This window comes from Nicotiana attenuata, chromosome 5 (genome assembly GCF_001879085.1).
Source record: "Nicotiana attenuata strain UT chromosome 5, NIATTr2, whole genome shotgun sequence".
In the NCBI taxonomy this organism is placed as follows: domain Eukaryota; kingdom Viridiplantae; phylum Streptophyta; class Magnoliopsida; order Solanales; family Solanaceae; genus Nicotiana; species Nicotiana attenuata.
Genome location: NC_031993.1, coordinates 48,496,380 through 48,522,594, shown reverse-complemented (window position 1 = coordinate 48,522,594; position 26,215 = coordinate 48,496,380). Strand labels below are relative to the sequence as shown.

At 37.6% G+C, this 26,215-nt stretch overlaps 1 protein-coding gene across 1 annotated transcript; it reads right to left on the bottom strand.

Moving 5' to 3' along the window:
- Nucleotides 9,277–24,076, bottom strand: LOC109225806 (rho GTPase-activating protein REN1-like). The gene is made up of 24 exons (XM_019390591.1): nucleotides 23,848–24,076; nucleotides 23,630–23,718; nucleotides 23,443–23,508; nucleotides 22,671–22,707; nucleotides 22,107–22,183; nucleotides 20,676–20,746; nucleotides 20,488–20,566; nucleotides 19,360–19,504; nucleotides 18,932–19,051; nucleotides 18,169–18,246; nucleotides 17,578–17,633; nucleotides 17,418–17,487; nucleotides 16,302–16,386; nucleotides 15,849–16,092; nucleotides 15,430–15,639; nucleotides 14,702–14,992; nucleotides 14,417–14,466; nucleotides 14,024–14,084; nucleotides 13,813–13,896; nucleotides 12,719–12,823; nucleotides 12,351–12,520; nucleotides 11,911–11,977; nucleotides 10,523–10,705; nucleotides 9,277–10,132 (listed from the first exon to the last, which is right to left on the bottom strand). The coding sequence occupies exons 2-24, from the start codon at nucleotides 23,657–23,659 to the stop codon at nucleotides 9,764–9,766; spliced, it is 2,748 nt and encodes a 915-aa protein (XP_019246136.1). The 5' UTR covers nucleotides 23,660–23,718; nucleotides 23,848–24,076; the 3' UTR covers nucleotides 9,277–9,763.

Sequence of the window (26,215 nt, the reverse complement as noted above, 5' to 3'; positions counted from 1 at the left end):
AGGTTTTCTGCTAAAGGTTTCAAAGGCAATTCCTCACATCACTTGAACAGCCATGGCTGAAGGTATGTTCTTATTACTATTCCGCTGCGTTGGCTTTGTGTTTGTATTCGAATTATCAACACAAGATACCTTTTTTTTTTATTGAAAGCTAAGATTGTATCCTTTGGCTATTGTTGTAGTCACTACTTTGTCTGTACAAACAAAAGTAATTTATCCTGTTATGTAAAACCAAATTCAACGTTACCTTTTCCAGATAATTAATTTTCTTCTTTAGCACTTCAACACTCTTTCTTCCCCAAATTCAAAAGATCAAGTTCAAGTTCTTAATTTTCTAGTGAATTTCTCCATTATTTGCTTAGTGTAAAAAGACAAAGGTTTATCATATCCATTAAAAGCTAGTTTATCATTAATGATTAATCCCATACCAGTCTCGGGAAGGAAAGAAAGCAAATATAGTTTTGAGGAAAACGTTCCACACGTGTTTCAAATCTTAAGTGTTCTTCGTTCATATTTTTCAAACACTTTCGTCTGGAGTTAATTTTATCCATGGTCACTTAACTTTTGTGTTTGTTATCCAAAAGTTACTTTTCTTTTTTTTGTTACGTAAAAATCATTCAACTTTGTGTTCACTTCAAAAAAGTCATTTTTCTTTCTTTTGTTACACAAAAATCATTTTACTTTGCTCTAGTTATCACAAAAGTCACATTTTTACTTGAAAAATCTATTATGCCCTTGATATTATATAAACCTTCATATTTATGTAATACCTTCCATATTATATACTATATAATATATTTTTAACTATGTATTTTATTTATAAATAAAATAACTTAATATTATTTTATTTATAATTTTTATAATATATTCGTATATTTAATATTTTCTCAACGTTAATTTTCAAAATATATTAGTAGAGTTATTAAATTTGTCAGTAACTTTAATATATATTAGTAGAGAAATAAATCGACAAGTACATTTCCGTGAGAAAATTTGCAGGTAAACAAAAAAAGAAAATGAGGAACAAATCATATGTTAATCTAAAGGAAAATCCCTAGGTACTACATGCGAATGTAGCTGGGAATATTTTCTTAGAGATTTACTTGGGCAATTGATTATTTGAGAATTACACTACTAGAAATTCGGGAAAAATCGTCCAAAAATATTGACCAAAGTTGGTTGGTAATGGCTTATAACCATCCAAAACGCGACCATTAACGTGTGGTCGGTATTTTGAAAGTCGGGCATACGGACCGAAGTTGGTCGGTAATTTCCGACCAACTTTGGTCAGCCAATTAAATTCAAAAAAAAAAAGAATTGCTGAAAAAAAGTTGTATTTTAACGCTACTAATATATCTTGAAAATTAAAGTTAAGAAAAAAATAAATATACGAATATATTATAAAAATAATAAACAAATTAAGTTATTTTATTTATAAATAAAATACATAGTTAAAAATATATTATATAGTAAATAATATAGAAGATATTACATAGATATGAAGGTTTATATAATATCAAGGGCATAATAGATTTTTCAAGTAAAAATGTGACTTTTGTGATAACTAGGGTAAAGTAAAATAATTTTTGTGTAACAAAAGAAAGAAAAGCTACTTTTGCGTAATAAATACAAAGTTGAATGATTTTTACGTAACAAAAAAAAGTGACTTTTGAGTAACAAATACAAAAGTTTAATGACCATGGATAAAATTATCTCCTTTCGTCTGAAACTTGTTTCTGAACTTATTATCAAACTTATACCTGCCAACCAAAAAATATTCATTTTGCTTTCTTATTTACTTTTTTTTTTTTTTTTGAAATTGAAGAATCTTCTTTAACTTAGGTGACCTGAATGACCCTTTGTAGCGGTAAACAATCCGATTTCTCTTTTACTTCTGCTAATAATTGGAGTAAAATCACACTTTCTGCTTAATTTTGTTAAAGGTGATGTAACGATCCGGCCGATCATTTCATGAGCTTCAGTCCCGTTCTCCCCATTTCTGCTTCTTTATGTGTTTTCCAGCTATATTTCATCGTATCGTGTTGGTTGATTCGGGTTTGGAGTAGTTTTGGAAAGATATGAGACACTTAGTCTCTTAAGTTGGCTATTTAGTTGGAAAAGTCAACCGAAAGTTGACTTGTGGGCAAATGATCTCGTAATTTTGTTTTTATGGTTCGGATAGATTCGTTAGGTGATTTGGGACTTAGGAGCGTGATCAAAATGTATTTTGGAGGTCCGTGGTAGATTTAGGCTTGAATTGGCGAAATTAGAATTTTGGCGTTTTCCGGTTGGTAGTGGAAATTGATATTGGGGTCGTGACAAGTTAGTATCAGAGCCTAGGTTACATAGGTCTCACGGGTCATAAGCCGGTTTAGTAGAGTCTCGCGGATCGGTACGGAGACGTCTGTACTTATCCTCGGGAGGCTGCAGAACCTTTAGGAAAACTTCACATTCTTGAAATTCCTGTCGTGCGAATCTGCTGATTCTAGTACTAAACTTCTGTTATTCTATTCTCTCACAGATGGTGAGGACACGTGCTACCATTCAGAACGGACGACCACCAGTTACGGCCACTAGAGGCCGAGGTCGCGATCGAGGTCGTGGCAGGGGCAGGGGTGTAGCCCGTACAGCAGATGGAGCAACACCTGCAGATCCACCAGCCGCCCCAGTTCATGATCGGATTCCAGTGGGGGATGCTCCAGCGGTGCCAGCTCAGGCACCCGATGTGCCTATTGTTATTCCGGGTCTTTAGGAGACCATGGCTCAGATCTTAACCGTGTGCACTAGTCTTGCTCAGGCGGTCGCAGTTTCTACTACAGCAGCCACTTCTCAGGCCGGGGGAGGCACTCAGACTCCCGCCGCCCGCACACCCGAGCAGGTTGTTCAGGGATTGCAGACACCAGAGGCACCACCAGCCCAATCGATTGCACCTGCTCAGGGTTTTGTAGTACCAGTTATGCCTGAGGACGAGCAGCACCGATTGGAGAGGTTTGGTAGACTTTAGCCTCCGACTTTCAGTGGTGCAGAGGGCGAGGATGCCCAGGGTTTCTTGGACAAGTGCTAGAGGATTCTTCGTACTGCGGGTATTCTAGAGACCAGCGGGGTAGCATTTACTACTTTTCAGTTTTCTAGAGCCGCCTTCACTTGGTGGGAGGCTTATGAGAGGCGTAGGCCTGTTGGTGCAGCGCCCCTTACCTGGCAGCAGTTCTCCGCTCTCTTTTTGGAGAAGTATGTGCCACAATCCCGTAGGGAGGAGCTGCGCAGGCAGTTCGAGCAGTTGCGTCAGGGTGATATGACTGTGACGCAGTATGAGATGAGGTTCTCGGAGTTAGCTCGTCATGTTGTTTGGTTGGTTCCTACGGATAGAGAGAGGATCGGGAGGTTCGTTGATGGCCTCACATATCAGCTTCGGATTCTCATGACCAAAGAGAGGGTGTCAGGTGCTACTTTTGAAGAGGTTGTTGATATTGCTCGCGAGAATGAGTCAGTTCGTCTCCAGGAGCGAGATGAGAGGGAGGCCAAGAGGCCTCGGGGATCTGGTAGTTTTGGTGGTGTTCCTTCGAGAGGTCAGTTTCAGCACAGCAGAGGCCGCCCATTCAGACATGCTCAGTCAGCCCGCCCAGTTCATCGTGGGGCATCATCGGGCCATGGTTCTCACAGTTCTCATCAGGATATTCATCACTTAGTGCCCTACCAGCCCAGAGTTCGTCCCGTGCTCCGTCAGTTCAGGGCTTTTTCATGCCAGGTCCTTCTACTGGTCATTCCGGTGCTAGGGGTTCCCTTCAGTCCCCGTTTCCCACACTAGGGAGTTGTTACGAGTGTGGAGAGTTTGGACATATGAGGAGGCAGTGTCCTCGTCTTCTTGAGGGTCCATCTTAGCAGAGGAGTCAGCCCTCGACTTCAGCTCCAGTTACTTCGCCACCCGCCCAGGCAGCTAGGGGTGAGGGTCAATCAGCTAGGGGTCGCCCTAGAGGGGGAGGTCGATCCCGTGGTGGTCAGGCTCGCTTCTATACTCTCCCAGCCAAACCAGATGCGATTGCTTCAGATGCGGTGATCACAGGTATTGTCTCAGTTTGCCACAGAGATGCCTCTGTGTTATTTGATCCTGGTTCCACCTTTTCATATGTGTCATCATATTGTGCCCGTTATTTGGATACGCCCCGTGAGTCTCTTGTTTCCTTTGTCTGTGTATCTACTCCGGTGGGTGATACTATTATTGTGGACCGCATTTATCGGTCATGTGTGGTGACTATTGGGGGTTTGGAGACCCGAGTGGACCTTTTGTTGCTATGTATGGTGGACTTTAATGTGATATTAGGCATGGATTGGCTATCTCCATGTCGGGCTATATTGGACTGTCATGTTAAGACAGTGACGTTGGCTATGCCGGGGGTACCATGGATGGAGTGGTGAGGTTCGACTGATTTTGTCCCCGGTAGGGTGATTTCGTTTTTGAAGGCCCAGCGGATGGTTGGGAAGGGTTGTCTATCATATTTAGCCTTTGTGAGGGACGTCAGTGCAGAGACTCCTAGTATTGATTCTGTTCCAGTAGTAAGGGATTTCCCCGATGTATTTCCTGCAGACCTGCCGGGCATGCCACCGGACAGGGATATTGATTTTGGTATTGATCTGGTGTCAGGCACGCAGCCCATTTCTATTCCACCGTATCGTATGGCACCGGCGGAGTTGAAGGAGTTGAAGGAGCAGCTTCAGGAACTCCTTGATAAGGGGTTTATTCGGCCTAGTGTGTCGCCTTGGGGTGCGTTTGTTCTATTTGTGAAGGACGGCACGATGAGGATGTGCACTGATTATAGGCAGTTGAACAAAGTTACAATCAAGAACAATTATCCTTTTCCTCGTATTGATGATTTATTTGACCAGCTTCAGGGAGCGAGGGTGTTCTCCAAGATTGATCTCCGGTCAGGTATCACCAGTTGAAGATCAGGGACTCGGTTATTCTTAAGACGGCTTTCAGGACCCGATATGGTCATTATGAGTTCCTTGTGATGTCTTTTGGGCTGACCAATGCCCTAGCAGTGTTCATGCATTTGATGAACAGCGTGTTTCTGCCTTATCTCGACTCGTTTGTCATTGTATTCATTGATGATATTCTGGTGTACTCGCGTAAGGAGGAGCATGCGGAGCATTTGAGAGCGGTATTGCAGCGGTTGAGGGAGGAAAAGCTTTATGCAAAGTTCTCCAAGTGTGAGTTTTGGCTCAGTTCAATGGCATTCTTGGGGCACGTGGTGTCCAGCGAGGTATTCAGGTTGATCCGAAGAAGATAAAGGCGGCTTAGAGTTGGCCCAGACCGTCCTCAGCCACAGAGATTCGCAGCTTTCTTGGTTTGGCGGGTTACTACCGTCGGTTCGTTCAGGGATTTTCATCTATTGCATCGCCCTTGACCAAGTTGACTCAAAAGGGTGCTCTATTCAGGTGGTCGGATGAGTGTGAGGCGAGCTTTCAGAAGCTCAAGACTGCCTTAACCACAACTCCAGCGTTGGTTTTGCCTTCAGCTTCAGGTTCATATACAGTATATTGTGATGCTTCGATAGTTGGTATTGGGTGTGTGTTGATGCAGGAGGGTAGAGTGATTGATTATGCTTCTCGTCAGTTGAAGCCCCACGAGAAGAACTACCCGTTCATGATCCAGAGTTGGCCACCATTATTCACGCGTTGAAGATTTGGAGGCATTATCTGTATGGCGTGTCTTGTGAGGTGTTTACTGATCATTGTAGCCTCCAGCACTTGTTCAAGCAGAAGGATCTCAATTTGAGGCAGCGGAGATGGTTGGAGCTGCTAAAGGACTATGATATCACTATCTTGTATCATCCGGGGAAGGCCAATGTAGTGGTTGATGCTTTGAGTAGGAAGGCGGTGAGTATGGACATTTTGGCATATATTCCTATTGGGGAGAGACCTCTTGCAGTTGATGTTCAGGCCTTGGCCAATCGGTTCGTGAGGTTGGATATTTCGGAGCCCGGTCGGGTCTTAGCTTGTGTGATTTCTCGGTCTTCCTTGTTTGATCGCATCAGAGAGCGCCAGTATGATGATCCTCATTTGCTTGTCCTCAAGGATAGAGTTCAGCACGGCGATGCCAGAGATGTGACTATTGGTGATGATGGGGTACTGAGGATGCAGGGCCGGATATGTGTGCCCAATGTGGATGGGCTTCGGGAGTTGATTCTGGAGGAGGCCCACAGATCGCGGTATTCCATCCATCCGGGTGCCGCAAAGATGTATCATGATTTGAGACAGAATTACTGGTGGAGGAGAATGAAGAAGGATATTCTGGGATTTGTAGCTCGGTGTATCAATTGTCAACAGGTAAAATATGAGCATCAAAGACCGGGTGGCTTGCTTCAGCGGTTAGATATTCTAGAGTGGGAAGTGGGAGCGGATCACCATGGACTTTGTAGTTGGGCTCCCACGGACTTTGAGGAAGTTCGATGCTATTTGAGTGATTGTGGATCGGCTGACCAAGTCCGCGCTCTTCATTCCTATGTGTACTACCTATTTTTCAGAGCGGTTAGCAGAGATTTACATCCAAGAGATTGTTCGCCTGCATGGTATTCTAGTTTCCATCATTTCAGACAGAGGTACTCAGTTTACTTTGCAGTTTTGGAGAGCCGTACAGCGGGAGTTGGGTACTCAGGTTGAGTTGAGCATAGCTTTTCACCCTCAGACGGATGGGCAGTCCGAGCGCACTATTCAGATATTGGAGGACATGTTGCGCGCTTGTGTTATTGATTTTGAGGGTTCATGGGATCAGTTTCTACCGCTCGCGGAGTTTGCATATAATAACAATTAACAGTCGAGTATTCAGATGGCTCCGTATGAGGCTTTATATGGGAGGCGGTGCAGATCTCCAGTTGGTTGGTTTGAGCCGAGGGAGGCTAGGCTTTTGGGTACAGACTTGGTGCAGGATGCTTTGGACAAGGTGAAGGTGATTCAGGAGCGGCTTCGTACAGCGCAGTCAAGACAAAAGAGTTATGCTGACAGGAAGGTTCGTGATGTGTCCTACATGGTTGGGGAGAAGGTTCTTCTGAAGGTATCACCCATGAAGGGTGTTATGAGATTTGGGAAGAAGGGTAAATTGAGTCCCCGGTTCATTGGGCCTTTTTAGGTACTTCGGAGGATTGGGGAGGTGGCTTATGAGCTGGCTTTGCCACCTAGCTTGTTGATCGTGCATCCGGTATTTCATGTTTCTATGCTCCGGAAGTATTTTGGCGATCCGTCTCATATTTTGGATTTCAGCACGGTTTAGTTAGACGGTGATTTGACTTATGATGTGGAGTCAGTGGCTATTTTGGGGCGTCAGGTTCGAAAGTTGAGGTCAAAGGATATAGCTTCAGTGAAAGTGCAGTGGAGAGGTCGGCCCATGGAAGAGGCTACCTGGGAGACCGAGCAGGAGGTGCGGAGCAGATATCTTCACCCATTCGAGGCTTCAGGTATGTTTCTCTACTCGTTCGAGGACGAACGTTTGTTTAAGAGGGAGAGGATGTAACAACCCGGCCGGTCGTTTCATGAGTTTCAGTCCCGTTCTCCCCATTTATGCTTCTTTATGTGTTGTTTAGCTAAATTTCATCGTATCGTGTTGGTTGGTTCGGGTTTGGAGTAGTTTTGGAAAGATATGAGACACTTAGTCTCTTAAGTTAGCTATTTAGTTGGAAAAGTCAACCGGAAGTTGACTTGTGGGCAAATGATCTCTGAATTTAATTTTTATGGTTCGGATAGATTCGTCAGGTGATTTGGGTGATCAGTATGTAGTTTGGAGGTCCATGGTAGATTTAGGCTTGAATTGGCGAAATTGAAATTTTGGCGTTTTCCGATTGGTAGTGGAAATTTTGATATTGGGTCGTGACATGTAAAATGTTCAAAGCTGGAATAAAACAATAATGATAAAACAAAAAATATATATATCAGATTTCTATTTTACATATACATACATAGAGCTGTACTGTCATAAATACGTAAGTTATAGATAGCGTTCTCATTCAAGTTCCTTGCAAATGTTACTTTCTATGAGTCGACTTATCTTTCTTATAAAAATTTCTTAGATCCTTTTGAGTTGATAACTAACTTAGCATGAGTTGATCGCCCTCTCCTCTGGTTTTACTATCACTGTCTTCTTCAACAGCTAGATTTGCTTATTGTTCATCAGAAAGGTATTCATTACTGTTGATTCTCAAATCTCAATGCAGTCGTTCCTCTCATTTTATATGTAATCGTCTTGGTTATATCCTTTTATTTGCACACTCTATTCTTCTTTTGTTTCTATTTCCTATGTCTTTTAAAGTCAGTGTTACATCTTAACTGACAAATAGTAATAGAGCATGAATTTCATGCAAATAGTATTTGAAAACATTAAACTTTTCTACCTAGTAAAATAACAATAGAATGTAGTAGGGCATACATGTCAAAAATTATCGGTTGAAAACTTATGTAGTTGTTAACGACTACGAACTGTGTTAGCCCATTGGTACGGTACGGTATTCGGATATTCATTATTCGATTACTTTATATATTATATCAATATCATACCTAATTAAATTCGATATGGTTCGGCTTTTCTTCTTTCGGTTTCGGTTTATTCGGTCCGGTATTCAATTTTGTTCGGCTTGAATATTAACTATAATATTCTTAATTAAAGTACTTACAAATACAAATAAGAAAACGTTCTAGCTCATTTGACTGTTAACAAAATCTTTATTCAAAACCAGCAAGTATCATCTAAGAGAAAAAAGGTGCATAAAAGAGTAAAGAATACAATAAAGATTAATCCAATAGATGCAACAACAATACACGAGTAACAAAGTAAGGAACACCCTAAAACTATAGAAACATTACATACTGTCGACCTCAACACGAAGGCCACATAAAAGTATTGTGTAACTTATAGTATGTTATAATTAATAGTAATATATATAGTATTATGTAACTTAGAATATATTTTGGTACGTTATCAGTATTTCGGTATTATTTTTTTAAATACCACATATCATACCTAATACCAATTTTTTAAAAACTTGAATCAAATACCGCACCAAATACCCAATATCGAATATCAAAATTTTCGGTTTCGGTACGGCAATTCAGTATTTATCATATTATGCACAGCTCTACTACGAAGAGTTTTTTTTTTTTTTTTTTGAATTATGAGGAAAATTTCTCTCATACCAAAGATTGTCTCTGTTTGATCAGTTTTGCCATTAGAGCGCAGCTATTAAAATTGATTGCAAGAGAATATGAAGTAATGTAGGGTAAAACTTAAATTAAATATGTCCTAAAAAACCTTATTTCCAGTGGGAAGCAACCAACATTTTATACAATTGAATGGAAACAAAATTTTCTTATCTTAGTTTCAGCAGGGGCGGTTGTCAGGCTATAACTGACAAACAAGAAAAGGAGTTGCAGTAGTTCTAAAAACTATCTGATACCTTTTAATCCGCTATATCAAATAATTAGATTTCTACTTATGACATACCTATACAAAAGCATTGATTTCATTTCCAGAAAAGCACAATGCAGAACTTCAGCTCAGCAGCATTTCATGCCACTCAACTTCTCCTCATAGGATAGAGGACCTGTACGTATCAGGCATCATGGAGCCTCAGCTAGGCAAGGTTGGCATCACAATCAATTATCGAGGCACCAATCAAGGTCATGCAACAAGCGCGCTCATCATCTTCTACTCTCAGCCTAACATGATATCTGAGAAGCTGTTTGACATATTGCAAACTAGGGAAGTCTGAAAAATGACTATGCATCATCTCGAGTTTGTCCTTGGAGGGAATATAGCTCGACCTTTTTCTGTATTTGGGAAGCTCTCTGATTTTCCTTTGTCCAAATTTGGATGGATTTCGTGTTTTGTTCCTCGATCTGGATGCTGACCGTCGGGGTGATGAAGAGCGTGGTGACTGTCTGATGTACTCTTTTCTGTGCTTTGAGATGCTTGAAACTTGTCAGGGTGGTGAGGTTCGGACCCTTTACCTCTTTCATTGTTTTTGACAGGCTCGCCAGACTGGCTTTTGTCTAGGTATTGGAGTTCACTTGCAGTTAATTGAGTCCGACGTTCTTTCAAGAAGTTTAGCCTGTTTGTCAGCTTTGATAATGCTGATGTTGTAGCATTAGCTCCCTGTCAATCATAGATGTTTAATAAATTATTTGTAGACCCTAAAGATATACAGAAGATTTTATGCCAAATACTGCTGTGATGTGCAAAAAAGATCTTCTGTCAAATGCATAATCAACAGGTATTGAATCTGTCTCAACACAATCCTTTTTATGTTCAATGATCTTAAAATGTCTGAGCAAGGCAGTATAAACAGTAGTGCTTGAAAATCTGATATGGAGAAGAGAGTATTAAAGAAAAGGCAGGCCTTAGTTCATATTTCTCGCCGAAGCCATCTCAAAGTATGAAAATTTCAATAAATTGCCTCAAGCAGAGACTCAGCTTTTGTTGCTTATGCCCACAGGAAAAAGAGAAAATAGAAGTTCAAACTTCCAGATAAATCATATAACTTACCTCATTCCTAGAACTAGATTTTCTACAACTGGCTGAAGCGGCCCTGCTCATCCCTGCTTCCACAGAAGAGTTAGTACTTTGTGATGAATCTGCTTGCTTACTCTGTGGATGTTTATTTGCCGACAATGGAGATTCATACTTATTGTCTTTCTCACTATCCGCCTTGTTCAAATTGGTCTCGTGCTGCAGAGAAAACTACATTAGTCATGAACTGCAACTACATGGATGTTCCATGATTATTAGGGTAAATAGTTTTCAAGACAACAGTTAAAAGAACAATTTAAGACCCAGGCTATGCTACACGGTGACAAATTGATACAAATTAATAGCACCAAACTCCGTAAAGTATAATAATCAGCCGAACTAAACTAGATTTATACTGCTTACACGTCCCATTAATGTTTCTTAACCTCTTCTTTTCTAATTACTGCCAAATTGTTGACTTAACCTATTCTAAGTTTTTGTTTGTGTAGGATAGAATCAGGCTCAAATAAAAGATGTTTTGGGAACGGCACCAAAGAGAAATGATAATAGAACCACATATGCAACAAAATATAGGTGTTGCTCTGCATCAAAAAAATTTAACAACTTCAACAAAGTAGAAAACTACCTGCAAATGAAAAAGACACAACTACATATCTTTATATATAACCGCATATCTAAATATTTTGTGCCTGTTAATTGACGTACAGATTGTCATTTACCTTCTCTTTTTCTTAGTTTGTAACAGATAGTAATTTTTTGATAGATAACCCCACAAGTGCTACTGCTACATATTCATTTCTTTTTGGAAAACTTTTGAGAGCTAATTCAAGCTACATCTTCCATTTTGAGCACAAAGTTTACCTAATCCAATTTTTTTGTTGTTGAAGAGTAACAAAAGAAATGTGCTCATGGAGCATCTTCATTTACTTTTTATTGTCCAACTTCATGGAAATTCAACTAAGGGGTTAAATAATAGGGACAATCGCAAATATCCTCCAGATGCAGTTCTAAAACTTTTCAGACAACATTCTCAAAATACAACAAGAAATCTAACAGGTCATGTATACAGTTGCAACAATATCAGTTAGAGACATTCTATCCAATTAATATGCACAGAAGTGGGAATATTTTAACATCTGCATTTGCTAAAAACAATAATCAGAAGAATTAAATAATTGTCGTCTTTCACTTGCAAGGTTAACCTGTTAGATTGAGCAATTGATTTTGAAGTACAGAGATTCACAAGAATGTCAACTGTGTAAATTCAGATTTGCTATACTCAGCCACTATCTTGTTAACTTTTCAGTTGGCTTAGCTTCATGAGGTTGCAGTTTCTCTACATTCAATCGTTGCAAAACCTGAAAACTTTGTTTTTTGGTCAAAGGATACCATGAAATATATACCTTACTTCTTGCAGACTTTTCAAGAGTTTTTGAAGCATTCGTTTCCATATCCTTATGTTTATCCTTGCTGCACCAAGATCAAGATGGTGAAGGATAAGAAACAAATTAAAGCAAATTGAAATAGAATAACAACCATGAAGTTGCTCGTAGCGTTAAAAACATCAGAACTCCTTAATATTCAACCTATAGACTAAATGTCTTCCTACACAAGCAGCAATGTAAAACAAGTGCATTCTTGGAGTTTAACTCAGACAAGAGGGAAACAGCATTCTAAGATCTTCCATTTTCTTCCTTATCTTTCATTGATATGAGTAGCATGGTTGCAGAAGCGGGAGATTGGAGAACAAAAAAGTGTAGGGATAACAATCTAAAACCTTACCTGAAGCAAGATTGTACCATGGAAATACAACATATATAGGAAGAAGCAACACAAGGATTACCTTTTTCCGTGATTATTGAGACTTTGCTGCGGTTGATTGCCCAAGTCAATACGAAGTCTGGAATTTTGTTCACGTTGTTTACTAAGCTGCAATCCAAGATCATCAACCCTCTGTTTCAGATTGATGATATCTGCCTCTTCCTGAGCAATCTCCTGAAGTTCTTCCTTCATCTATACCATAAAGAAAATTATAATTTCAGCATAAGCAAGCGTTACCTATGTTGCGGGGAAAATGTTGTCGCACCCGTGTCAGGTCCTCCAAAAATACACTGCTTTTGGAGGATCCGACACGCACCTAGCGACATTTTCGGAGAGACCGAGCAACATAGAGCGTTATGCAATAAATTGGCAAGTTGAAAGAAAACTGACCGTCCCATCTATACTGAAAGAGATAGGTAATTTGCCTTCAATTCCAGCTTCCAGGAGTATCCTTAACTCCGTCTCCTTCTGTAGTTGCTCCTGAAGCCTTGCTACCTGAACATGCCAACAGTTCATTGCACTCATTTGTAAAACTGCACATGGGAATGATTAAGCTTCTATTTGCTAAGGACAGTTGGGGATATATGATGACAAAGAACAACAAGTTTTTATCATCCATGGAGTTTCAATCTATTTGGTGTATGATTCCAGTAAAGAAGAAAGCACAGTAGTTTTGTGGAGCTACTCCACAATGTATCATGTGGAGCTTGTGAAGGAAAGAACTAGGAAATGATTTCGAGGACAAGCAGCCCCTCTTGACAGTAATAGGTGCTCTTGTATTTTGAGTTTCTGGTTTAGCTATGGGAATATTAGATAGATATTTAGATTTCTGAGCTTCTTGGAGCTATTGATATATGGTTATACAACACTTCTTTAGCATTCTTCTGTGAATAAATATTCACTGCTTGAAACAAACAAACAAAAAGAAGAATCAAGTTAACCAAGAGTAGTCTAACACAGAAATGAGTTAAAATTTGCATTTGGTTACTTGGATGGATTAGACTATATTCTGCTCCATCTAAATAAAATCATATCAGTACTTGTAAATGCACAATCTCTTTCTGGAAAAATTATTATATCAGCGACTCTCCTGACAAAATGCTCATCATTCTTGAGTTATTTTAAAGGGTCCACCAGAGTAGGTGCGAAAGCAACCCAGGCTATGTGATCGCTTAGCTCAACCAGTGAGCAAGGTTGGAAACCAACAGCCTTTTATGCAAATGCATCAAGGCCACCTGCAAACGCATCTCAGATCTGGACAGTCTCATGCACTGGCATCAAGCTAGCTGCAATAGCATCTCAAGTCTTCCGACCGGTTGGCTCTAATTTAGAATTCTGGCTATGATAAGAGTTGTATCTATCCCTAATAGGCCTAGGTCGTGATTGAATAAATCCTAGCGAGGTTTCATTAAGAAGGAATGAGCAGTAAAAAGTTCAACTCGCACCCAACAATAAGAGGAAAAGGAAAGGAGAATAGCACCTACATCTTTTTCAAGTGTTAGACGATGCTCATGCAAAGCATTCTTTCGTTTCTCCAGACTTTCATGCAAAAGGGCGTTGCCTTTGACCTATAATGAAGAGAAACGTGCAGCACAAAGACCAAATATAGAAAGTTAAACAAAAGATAATGGAAAGGTAATTCAGATGTGAAAACTGATGAGACTTCCTAAGAAAAGAGAATCTCATAACACTTACCGCCTCTTCAACCCTTGTTTGTAGGTCACTTTTAATAGCCTCAAGCCTCTGGATTTCATCCCTAGAAACAAGTCCAAACATAACAGTTACCTAATGGTAAAATCCATCCAAATTAATTTAGAATGCAAGGCACTTTTTGAGGCAGGATAAACCGTGAGGGGTGCTTGGGGTTAGGAATCATTAGTCATGGTTTTTCATCAGGGAGTGCAAGTGCTGTTTGCATGATCATATTTGATATGTGCAGCTTTCTATTCTTTAGTAAGTAAGCTTAGTACTTATACATGAAACGTGATTGTTCTCCCATTGTTTTCATTTAGTAGCCGTCCTTTCTTTAGAATATTTGGTTGACCATCTTTATTATGAATTTTAACTCTTGATAAATGCATCACTTACTCATCATCAAAGGGGATGTCAATTGATTCCATGGAGAGGTTCTTCTTGGCCTAAACTCAGATAGAAAAACCAAGAAATGAAAAAAATCAGAAAATACACCAATGTTTTAGTCATAAAAGAAATGCAAAGTCAATACATGGATATCCACGTTTGATTTGTTTAGAAAATGCATAAGCAACAAAAATGTGTGGGCATTATATGGCCAAGGAAAACCATAGTAGCAAATGAGAAAACAAGTCACACTCTGAGCTGAGTAACTGTGAGCCAAAGGACAATAGTACTCACAGGAGTACGACCCCAGACAGCAGGTCGGCGAACACTGCGCAGAGGTCCATTTAATATATCCGTTGACTTTTGAGAAGTAGATGTTTCAACATGTCCAGGTCCTACTTGTTCACCAGATTCATTTCCTTGTGTTCTCGAATTTTCATGACTTTGAGGCAGAACGTTCTCACCCGCTTCATTGACATCATGCTGAACAGAAGTTTGAGGTAGACTTGTCGGTGAGATCCCATTAGCTTTGACGACGCTGTCCACTTCAGGAGTCTTTAAACTAGCTTTAGAAACTCGAGAGCTCTGTATAATTACTCTTGTTAGTTACATTATGTGAGAGCCAGCTTAGGCTGGAGCAATGAATATGTACTAGAAAGCAGCATAAGAGGGCTGCACATAGCACCAGACAGGAGGAGAATTAAATCCTCATCAATAAGCATTTATGAGAAAACTTGCCAATTTCTTAATAACCAACTCAAGAACTAACTACAGAGTGCTATTTCCTTATAAATTGGTGAGGATCAGTATCATAGTTATTCCAAGCCACCTAGAATATTAATCAATTAACAAGTAAAGCACAAGTTTTCAAGGATCACTAGAGAAGCTAATTATCCTGCTGCACCTGAATGAATGGTAAAAGTAGGAAGAGGGACTGGGAAGTTCCAGCATCACACAACGCACAGTACCTCAACAAAAGAAGAAGGCTGAGAATAGAACAGTGAAGACACTAAAGAAATAACCTTGTTACTGTCTTCACTTTCGCCAACCTCATTGGTTGTTGCACAGGAGTCATGATCAGAATCATCAACGTCAGCATGAGAGCTCTCTTCTGCATCATCATCATCGTCTTCTTCTTCTTCATAGCTGTAATCATCATCAGTAAATTCTTCTCCACTCTCGGTTCCACTACCATCTGAGTCAGAGTATAGTTCAGGCGATACAGAGCCTTCCTGCAAGGATTTAAAACTTTAGTCCAAGAGAAAAGAATAGGAGGTCCACAAAGAAGATTTCATTCTCTTCTGGATATAGAAGGTTAAAAACAGAAAGATATGACATCACTATGAGCTTCCAAAAGAACCAAACATGTTCGCCGCTCAATATAAGAGTCAGGTGCAGAAGCAACTAAGTACAGAACTGAAGATGATGATGTAAACCATACCCCAAACAATTTGCCATACTCCTCTAGCAATGTGATGACGATGGCTTGAGCATGGTTGGCTGCAGCAGCTGCCTGCAGAAGTTGAACAGAGCTATCACCACTCATAGCAAAGTCATTTCCTAGCTCACAGTCTCCAGCTAGAAGTGGGCGAAGAAGTAAAGGTGCCATGCAAGCTGCCACTGCTGATGTGCTCATTCTATTTTGAGTTTTGTGAGAAACCACACTTTGCATCATCATAAGAATCCTGATGAACATCAGATAAAGCATCACATGTGTTAAATACGTAGATACATACATTGAGCTAACTGAAATTAGCTGCTGGGAAATAAAATGTTCAGACCAAAAAGCACCATATTGTTGATACCAAAACGGTTTAAATGAGTACACTGAAACCAGTGAACTGTGAAATTTCACATACAAAATCAAATAACAGGAACAGCAAGAAAAGAGAACCTCTGCAGCAGCCGACGGTTTGGTTCTGGAAATGTCTCCAATATAGCTGTACGCATAGCGTTGACTCTAATGCCACGCTCAGTTCCTATCAACAATCACAAAAGCATTTTAACAAATGACATTCACAAGGTACCAATCATCTAACTATTGCTGTTGATCGGAAATGTACAAATACCCTAATCTCGTGATGAAAGCCACAGAAACACTTCAGGCCAACATTCATGCTAGGATAAAACTTATATGATGACAATTTGTAAATCCTTTTTTCTGTTGGCTTTGACCTGACTCAGAACAAAGTTCAAGCCCAAATTGACAAGCAGCTTCCAAGAAGTCATAGTTTGCAAATAAACTCTATGCATAAATATGTATATTTCATTTTGTGCCAGTTGAATTGGATAAGCATGAATTGAATGTGCATTCACTTCAGCGCAAAAATAAACTCTATGCATAAATATGTATATTTCATTTGGTGCCAGTTTAATTGGATAAGCGTGAATTGAATATGCATTCGCTTCAGCACATAAATCTAATAGTAGCTACTTCATATGGAAGGATGGTCTAAAGACTGTATCACAGCACTCCTGATTTCACAAAAAGAAGTTGAGAATCACGTAACAAAGGCACCATGTTATAATGTGGTACCTTAATACATCTAAATCATTTGGATGTATAGGCATTTTAAGCTATTTATTCCCTCAAACATCTGCCCTATGTTGGATGGAAGTGAGAACCATGAGAAACAACTTAAGTAGATAGGCTTGAGACATTTATGTACACATTAAGTTCATAGGTTTCTCAAAAAACGAAGAGAAATCAGATACAATTTCAGCAGGGCCAAACCAAAAAACTTCACAAATCCGTTTTAATAAAACACTCATGCTGAATGCAATCGAGATATCACGTCTTTACTGTCAAAGGGCTCTAGCAAATATTTCCTCAGGAAAAATGGATCAAGCACGTCATGCTATTCAATGAAGAAAGTATATATACACAACTCTACAGATACTGGAGTAGTATTACAAAAGGTATCCTTCTTCTTTCTTCTATGAGAGCTGTCTTGTGACACGGAAGGAAAAGAGGCAGTCTAAGGGCCCAACGTTAAGAGAATAAACTTACTAAATGCTTCCAAAAGGGCATTGCAGCAAGATGCAGGAACTGGAGATGATGGCAACTCTCGCAGTATGTACTGCAGAAATCAAGATGATAGCAAGTTCAGAAAGTACTTTCATACAAACATTCTTACCTAAACCCCATACTTGTGTTTTGAAGGACATACCTTGACGCAATCGGCAATAATATGAGCATCCTCATCTGGAGAGAAGTCAGTTTTACCTGGATTAACAGAACAAAAGTTTTTATCGTAAGCCAAGTGAACTACACAAGAAACACTTGTACAGGTGCCGACTTTAATTGTCATAATTCAGACAAACAAAATAATCACATGAAGAAAAAAAAGTAAAAGATTCCAGAAAGGTAAATAACCTCTCACAGCCCTATGTCCAACAACAATTGTACACTAAGCTAATAATGATCTGATATGAGAATTGCATCACATCTGTCACAATTCAGTTGCATCCAAAAAGAGGAAGCCGCTCAAGTACACATAGAAAAAGTTATATCCACAAAAGTCTACAGCTCTATGCAGCTCACTATGAGCCTTTACAATAATGATGTGGACCACCAGGAATAAGCTTAATATTGCAACCTTTAAGGCAATAAATAATTCTACTCACCATTTGCCCAGGGCAAATCATTTTCAGAAACATTACACATGTAGAAAACATAAACTTTTTCAACAGATACTAATGGTATCAACACCTAGTAAAACATGATATAAATAAACCCTCTCAGTTTCAAGGTAGCATACCCTGTTCATACTCCCGTATCCGATGCTCAACATCATCAACATCTGCTGCTTGCCGCAGGATGCCTTCTACTTTAACCCCTGGAAAAATTGTAAAAGATCAGCACCATGCAATGAGCAAGCAAGCCAACAATAAACAAATAAATAAATAGTCCAGAAAATGAGAAGTATTAATTTTTTTTGGTAAAAAAAATAAGAAGTATTAATTGAGTGATGGTTATAGATAAATGTTTGAAAAATCTTAGTGAAAGATTCAATTCTGACTCAAGGAAAGTGAAACTTTAGTATTGAACTTTTCTGACATTTTATCTCAATTTTGAAGCCTTGAGCCGGTTTGAAAAGTGACCTACTAAATTAATCTATTACAGTGATTGCAGCCACCTAATAACATGGACAATAAGTAAATGAGTAAATCTCATTGCAAAGTAGCCTTCCAAAGTGAATGGGATTGCACAACTGCAGTCCACCTACATTGATCTCTCATTTCCTCTAGACCACTATGAATCCTCTAATTTGACAATCTCAAACTCACCCATGTGGCAAAACATAGATGCTGGAACCACAAAATGCATCAGATTTAAAGAAAAACGGCTACTACCTCTCTTCATCTTTAAGCAAGAAGATGCACTAGGGTATAGGCCCAACTGACAAATGATCCTTTAGAAAAGAAAGAGATATTTGACATTTGAAGCCGGAAGCATCAAGAAAGTAATACGTTACAGAAGCAGCCATCCCATAGTAATTTGAATCAGTAGAAGAAGCTCACCATGCTCTTCTACAAACCTCAGGGCTTTCTCCAGGAAAGATGGAGTTCCATCAATATCTTCCAGAGCAAGTAAAACCGGCCGACCAATGACCATGGACTTCACTGGCTGTCTATCATTTGCTACGAAGGTAAAATGAAATAAAAAGAAGTCGAAATTAGATCCATGAAAAAGTATAATACTATATTTTACGGCAAACGCAGATCAAGGAATGGCAATAGCAAGATAAAGAACAGAACCAGCTTGACTATTTTCCCTTTCATGAAAAAACATTGCTTTTTTTTTTATAAGGTAATGTAAATGAAAAAACATTGCTTATAAATGAAATATTACTAAAGCTACGTTATAAGTAGGTTCCAATTTTATTCCTCGGCCTGCAAGATGCGTACCAGATGCTGGCCACGTTAAGAAAAGATGAATGAGAACTTACATTGCTCAAGTGAAACATCAACAGCATTGGCCTGATCATTCCTAAATATTCCATTTTGGCCCATTACAAGAGCAGCACTAGGTGCATTTGCCAAAGCTTCCTCAAGTGCAGTTTTCCACTCAAGCAAATCCTCCAATGTTTCCGCCTATGAAATCAGAGCTCATAGACTATATTAAGTTTTATACCTTACAGAAACAGAATTCCAGAATGCTAATGATAGTCATGATGCTACAATGCAACAATGTAAATAACAACAAAAATGTTGAGTGAACCAATTTTGGAAAACAATGGCCACCCAAAAGAACTTTAGAGTCATTAATTTATTACTATCATGATAGGAATTCCTGCCTTAGACGCGGAAGGCCACCAAGGAGATGCATGACTAAACATGAGAACAAACCATGTGAAAAAGTAATTGGTACAAGTAAAAGCTACTTCACGGGCTGGTTACCATTAAAAAAAGAGGGCAGCCCGGTGTACAAAGCTCCCTCTATGAGTGGTCCAGGGAAGGGCCGGACCACAAGGTTCTATTGTACGCAACCTTACCCTGCAATTCTGCAAGAGGTTGTTTCCACAGATCGAACCCGTGACCTCCTGGTCAAATGATAGCAACTTTACCAGTTACTTTACCATGTGAAAAGTAATTGGTACAAGTAAAGCTACTTCGCGTGCTGGTTACCACTCTGTCTTTGAGCTTGAAACTACCAATTAGGCGATTATTAAGTGGGTAAATTGAGGGAATGTTCTCAATTCTCAATAAAATACTAATGAGAACTATAAGTTGGTAGTAACAAAAAACAAATTGATAAACTCAAGCTTCCAACTTATTATGTACTGATAATACAAAGTTTCTGCCAAACCATGTTCTTTCAAATATCTCTATTTCAGATTTCTGTCTGTGGATCATGATTAGATACTTATACAGTAAAAATAACACAATTGAGCTTAAGCTATTAACTAGTTGACGACTTAGGTTACCACAACAAGAGCAGAAACCAGTAAGGAGCATGATCTTCCCCTATATATAGAGTCGTATGGGAAAACAAAAACTCAATCAAAGGATGACGACAAATAATAAAAACTGATAAAACTATAAAAGAGAAAAAAGGCAATCACAAATAAAGGCACCTTGAGTGTGAAAGCTCGTCCGTCACGACCATCAGGAAATAGCACAGTCAACAGTTTCTTATCTTCTTTGACAACAACACTGAAAAATTCATGTAGAAAAATAGCATCACTAACCATTTTGGTGTTACTTGGCAAAAGGAACTGGCGCTAAGAACTATCTTAAGCATAGCAAGAGATACTAAGCCAACCTGCCTGAACTGTTGAGATCAATACCACCCAGGGTTAAATTCACTTCGCTCCCCTTTTGAGGAGTAGCATTCTGAAAAGAATCAGTCAAGGTCATAAAGTCATCGAGAAAATTTTAAATAAGTCAAAAGAGACCATTGAGCACACAAGATATTGCCTTTTGAAGCATCAGATGATTGGTAGCAAATAGGATTCACGGACTTATCAAACACAAATAGGAGTTAGGAACAGATTAATATTTAGCCAATATTATTGGTCGAAGCTACCAAATGAACCGATGGAATATAAGCTCACTATGATTTCAACTAACCAATGATTTTCCAAACTAGATGCCACACTATGAACCTGAATGGGATTCGACGATATAATTTCTTCATCAATTGATCTCTATGTCAAGAGAAAATATAAGGGAAAGATGTAAATCCAAACCTAACATATAACAAGGAACAAGTTCATTCCCATTGTTTGTGCTTCAGCCTACACTAGCAAATCTTCAGAGAATACAAAATAAAATTGCAAGTGAAATGTAATTTTTCTGAAACCATTTATGTACTTAAATCCTCAAACTTATATCTAAGTCATTCACTTGTAATATGTTGTCAAGAAGACACGCGGTCAATATGCACACAAGGGGAAAAAAATAAGTCATTCAAGAATACAATTTCAAGGTAAAATCTGAATTGTAAATTCTAGCTGGATGCTGGAGAAGCTCAGACGACCAAAAGAAATCCTGAGAAATCGAAAAGGAGAGGATCCGATTTGAGTACGTTAAGTCGAGTGAAGGATCTACTAACATTGTTCAATACATTGCTTTAAAATTGGGACGGCTGAGCCATGTGAAGGAAAACCTTCCCGCACGGTTCAAAGAGCACTGAATTAGAATGAAAGGTTTACCACCACCACAGTTCATGCAAGGGGAGTTTGCTCGATTCGCGAATTAGTCCGACTAGTAATTCATTTCTAACCCGTCTTCAGTAGTCTGAGAGTGGTGACGTTAAATGTAGTAACATTCAGAAGTAGTTGGGAAGCCCGAGAGTAGTGATGTTAATTGTAGATACGTTCAAAAGTAGTTGGTACATCTTTATTACAAAAAGACAAATTTGGCGTGCAATAACTTTTTTTGCGCTTATTGGAATATAACTAATCCTCTGTTTTTTGCGCATTTTGGATAGCTTTAAACTTAGCGAGAATCTCATTTGGAGCTCATTTAGATACTACTCTTACTACTCACCTGTATAACATATGTATATAGTGAAATCCAAATTTATGAATCATTGAAACAATGAGTTAGAATAAAAGAAACCAAGAAGATACATTAAAGAATTCAATGAACTGTGATATGGTTATAGTCCAATACTTGCATAATAAGCAGGTAACTAACTTAGTTTCTGCTAAGTAGTAAGCAATTATACAGTACACAAAGTCAAACTTACAGGATCAGTTCTGTAGAAGACCAATGAGGTACGAGTTAAAATGAACCACCTCTTCTTCCATGATGTCCATCCAATTCCTACATGCAACAGACATCAGAAACATCAACTAAAACCTAAAGTTTATACAATTAGAAATATTTGTTTCTTTTCTTGCTTTCTGATAAAGATATAGAATATGTCTCAGTATACGCTTGAAACTCCAGGTATGTATTCTGTTTTAACTAAGAAATTAGCCAATAAGTGATATGATCACGATGTGATACAAAAGCAGCTAAAATGTTTGTCAGGACAGAACAAAAAAGCAGACCATCGAAAAGAACAGAAAAAAGTGTTATACTTTTCTCAATAACACTTTATATAACAGTCTGCATGAAAATGAAAATACAGTGAAATCATCATTTTTAGCTAAAAGATAGATAAATAAATAAAATAACTTTGAATCAAAAGAAAAAACAAGACACTAAATAGGAAACAAATGCGTGAAAGTGGGTTATAAGAACAAGAGAGGAGAAATCACATTCCTTTTTGCAACTATGTTTAAAATTTTAAGCATAGAAGACATACCTCTTGATGATAAAAACAGGGGACCGCTTTTGTAAACCTGCCAAGAACAAATTTTTATCTTCAGTCAACTCCATCATTATCTTCCTTAGAATGTATATCAACCAGAATCTATAAATTTACTGAACTACGTAATTAGGCAAATATCAAATGCATGGAAATGAAAACCTGCTTTCCGTAAAGCTGCATAAAAGAGTGAACATTTAACCTGGAAACGGGTCACTCTTGTGTGGTCAAATTGAAGGATCAATTTTATATCTGATAAGCAGGTTGCATTCCTAATGGACACATCTCTATCACTAAACTGATGCTCGTGAAATAGCATAGAAACAGTAATTTATCTAAAGTTTGTTAACAACTTACAAGATGAAACACTTGTTCTCAGTTGCTTGCTACGTCATTTTTTACACAAATAGCCGGCCAGATTCACTATTTTTTTCTAGCCAGTATACATCAATTGTACATTGATTACACAGTTATACACATATTATACATGAATTTTACATATATTATATATCTGCCGGCTATTTTTAGTTTAAGAAATTAGGTGGGCGGCTATTTGGGTTAATTCTTCAGAAGAAAAAAAAAAAGGAGACTTTTCTGCAAATCTTAGCATACAAAGCATCGAGTTCGTTTATCAAATCTAAGTATGTCAATAAGCATTTTGACCCAAAAATGCCAAGAAATTAAGAGGTACATGTGAAAAGAGGAGTGGAGGGGATGGGGTCTTCTCTAATTCATGCACCATTAGAATGCTAAAGCAAAACTAACTAACCTTATTTCCGCCGCGAACCTGATCATTGGCCCCAGGTGGTGGAGGTGTTTGATTAACCCCTTCAACCTGATAATTAAAGGGGAACAAAAAAAGAATAATACAACAATGTAATACCAAGAAAATACCCAAATAAAAAGAGAGAATCACAAAACATAATAATGCAGACATTGTGATGAGAATTAGGAACCTTATTAGCATCAGCATTGCGATTAGTCATGGTTTAATTGAGAATAACATTCGTTAATATTGATGAGCAGCACCAATTCAAAAAAGTTCCTGCATTTAGGAAACAATTATGAATCAAGATTCAGACCCATCAACAATGTAAGACAACATTGTCCAATAAAACGTTAAATACGAGATTATAATGCAATTTCAAGAAGTGGGGATCAGACAAAATGTCACCTTTTCAATCAAAACCAAAAAAAATTCACAGTAAAAAGAAACAAGAAAATGTTGTAAAAGGAAAGAGAGAAATCTTAGTGTTTGTTTCTTAGTTTGGAAATGGGAGAAGATTGGGTAACAGAAAACCGAGAGTCAAGCAAGGAAGTTAGAGAGAGAGAGAGAGAGAGAGAGTTGATGGTGAAGAAATTGGTGCTTTCTCTCACTTCTTTCCTAAAATTGAGCTTTTCCTTTTTGCTCTTTCTTTCCATTCTTTTTCTTACACGTCGACCTTATGTCTCTCTTTCTTTATTTTTGCCATTTTCCTTTATGTTCATATTTATTCTTTTGGAGGGAAAAGAATATAAGTAGTTAACATATTTTGCTTCCTCTTTGGGTTAATATTTTTAGTTTGTTTTTCTTTCATTTCTTTCTTGTGAAAGAATAAAAGGTTTTGGATTGAATTAGAATCTTAACCTAATTGATATGATAAAAATGAGGTTGCTATTATTGAAATCTAACTTTGTTTTTAATAGTTTTACTTTATAATTTTGTATTTTCAATTGAAATTAAAAGCAACCATCATAGTTTTATACAGTTAACTAATAACGCCCATCAGTTTGAAACGTGTGATTGAGTTTGGTTTTACAGACAATGGACTAATAACTTGATTATTGTTCTAACTTTTCTAATATTGTATTGCGTTATCCTTCATGATATTCATATTTCTTTCATTATGTAAATTGTCTTTGTTATATTTTACCCTATTTTTTAATTAATGCTCTAGAGAGAATACTCTTGGATATTCATCATATTTTTATAGATTATCTTTATGGAGAAAAAATTAATGGATTCTTTTTGCTTTTGCACAAGTTATTATGAAATTACATTTACTATTTTCTTAGTCAATAAGCACAATTTCTAATAAGAATTTGCAATTTCACATGGATCATTTTGCGGCAAGAACTAGTGTAGCATAGTGAATATTTAGAAGTTGATCCTTATATATTAAGTTGCATAACCAACTTAACAATCTTTGGTTCGAAATGATCCAAGTTTTCTTATGTGACAAAAAAAAAAAAAATACAAACACACACACACTCAAAAAAAAAAAAGATAAATATTAGTAACTTTTTTCTTTTTGAATGTGGACGCAAGAAACTTTCAAATTCCCCTTAATTTGTTTACATTTGTCATGTGATCAAGGTACACAAACTTAATACAAATGGTGCAAAGTCATTTAAATATCCCAACTACATAATGTACATCAAGGAAAGCCAGTGTACCTAATTTAGTTGGGTTCACTTTAATTTCATCAATTATTTTCTTTAGAGCTTTAAATGAACACAATAATGTTATTTAACAGTGGTTATTTTCAATTATTTTATCATTTTTGTTTTTTTTTCTTATTCCCTTTTTTAATTGGTTGATGTTTGATCTAGTTATACAGTCAAACCTCTCTATAACAGTCTCGTTTGGTCCGAATATTTTTGGATGTTATAGCGAAGTGTTGTTATATAAAGTATATATTATATATAACATAACATGAAAATCGGTTCCGAAAAAGCTTAGCTTTTATAGTAAAGTGTTGTTATATAGGGATGTTGTTACTGAGAGGTCCGACTATACCGATCTCTTTCTTTCTGGTAGGAAACATCAATCTTTTTTAGAAAAGCCAAGGATAGAAGTAACTATAGCTCCAAAAAGGGGCAATGATAGTTACAAAACTTGCATCAATATTTATTTTTTCATTAATACAAACAATTAAAATGGAAATAAAGAAAATGAAAGCTGGCCAACCTACTACTTACTTATAAGTAACGCGTTTCATATTTGATAAGGTTGGCCACACCATCTACTATTTCATATTTTTAGAAATCAAGTAGGATAATTCTAATATATTTTTTTTCTAGCTTTTAATGATTCCCCTAAAAAAAATGGTCATTTTTGCAATATACTAATAGATATGCAATTCGAGTACCTTTTCAAACTCCCAACCTCCAACTTGACCCTAATTATGCTGACATACTTTATTGTGAGACATGAGTGCATGTATCAAAAATCTTCTTTATTTCCTTTTTGCTATTATCATTATTATGGTTGGAAACAAATATCCACATAATTAATGTCTTAATTAAGATTATGTTAGTGGGAGCAAATTACTGCAATTTAAATCGTAATGTTATGAGTTTTAAATACTATACTTTCAGTCCATATGGTTTGTTCCTGACCAACTGAATTTATTTCGCAACATTTAATGTTTTAGAAAATAAGAAACATTTAATATTTTTTACCCAAATCACCTTATATTGCTCTAATTAGTGAAAAATAAATTAAATAAACTGTTAGATAAAGGATAGTTTAGATAAAACCTTTTATGATTAAGACTTCA

Bases quoted from the DNA above. Each gene is read 5' to 3' on its own strand.
- LOC109225806 (XM_019390591.1), bottom strand. From the start codon at position 23,659: ATGACTAATCGCAATGCTGATGCTAATAAG. The intron at 22,708-23,442 runs GTTAGTTAGTTT...TGTTCTTGGCAG, and splicing joins AGGTTCGCGGCGGAAATAAG to GTTTACAAAAGCGGTCCCCT. The intron at 10,706-11,910 runs GTATATATTTCA...TTTTCTCTGCAG, and splicing joins AAAAGTCTGCAAGAAGTAAG to CACGAGACCAATTTGAACAA.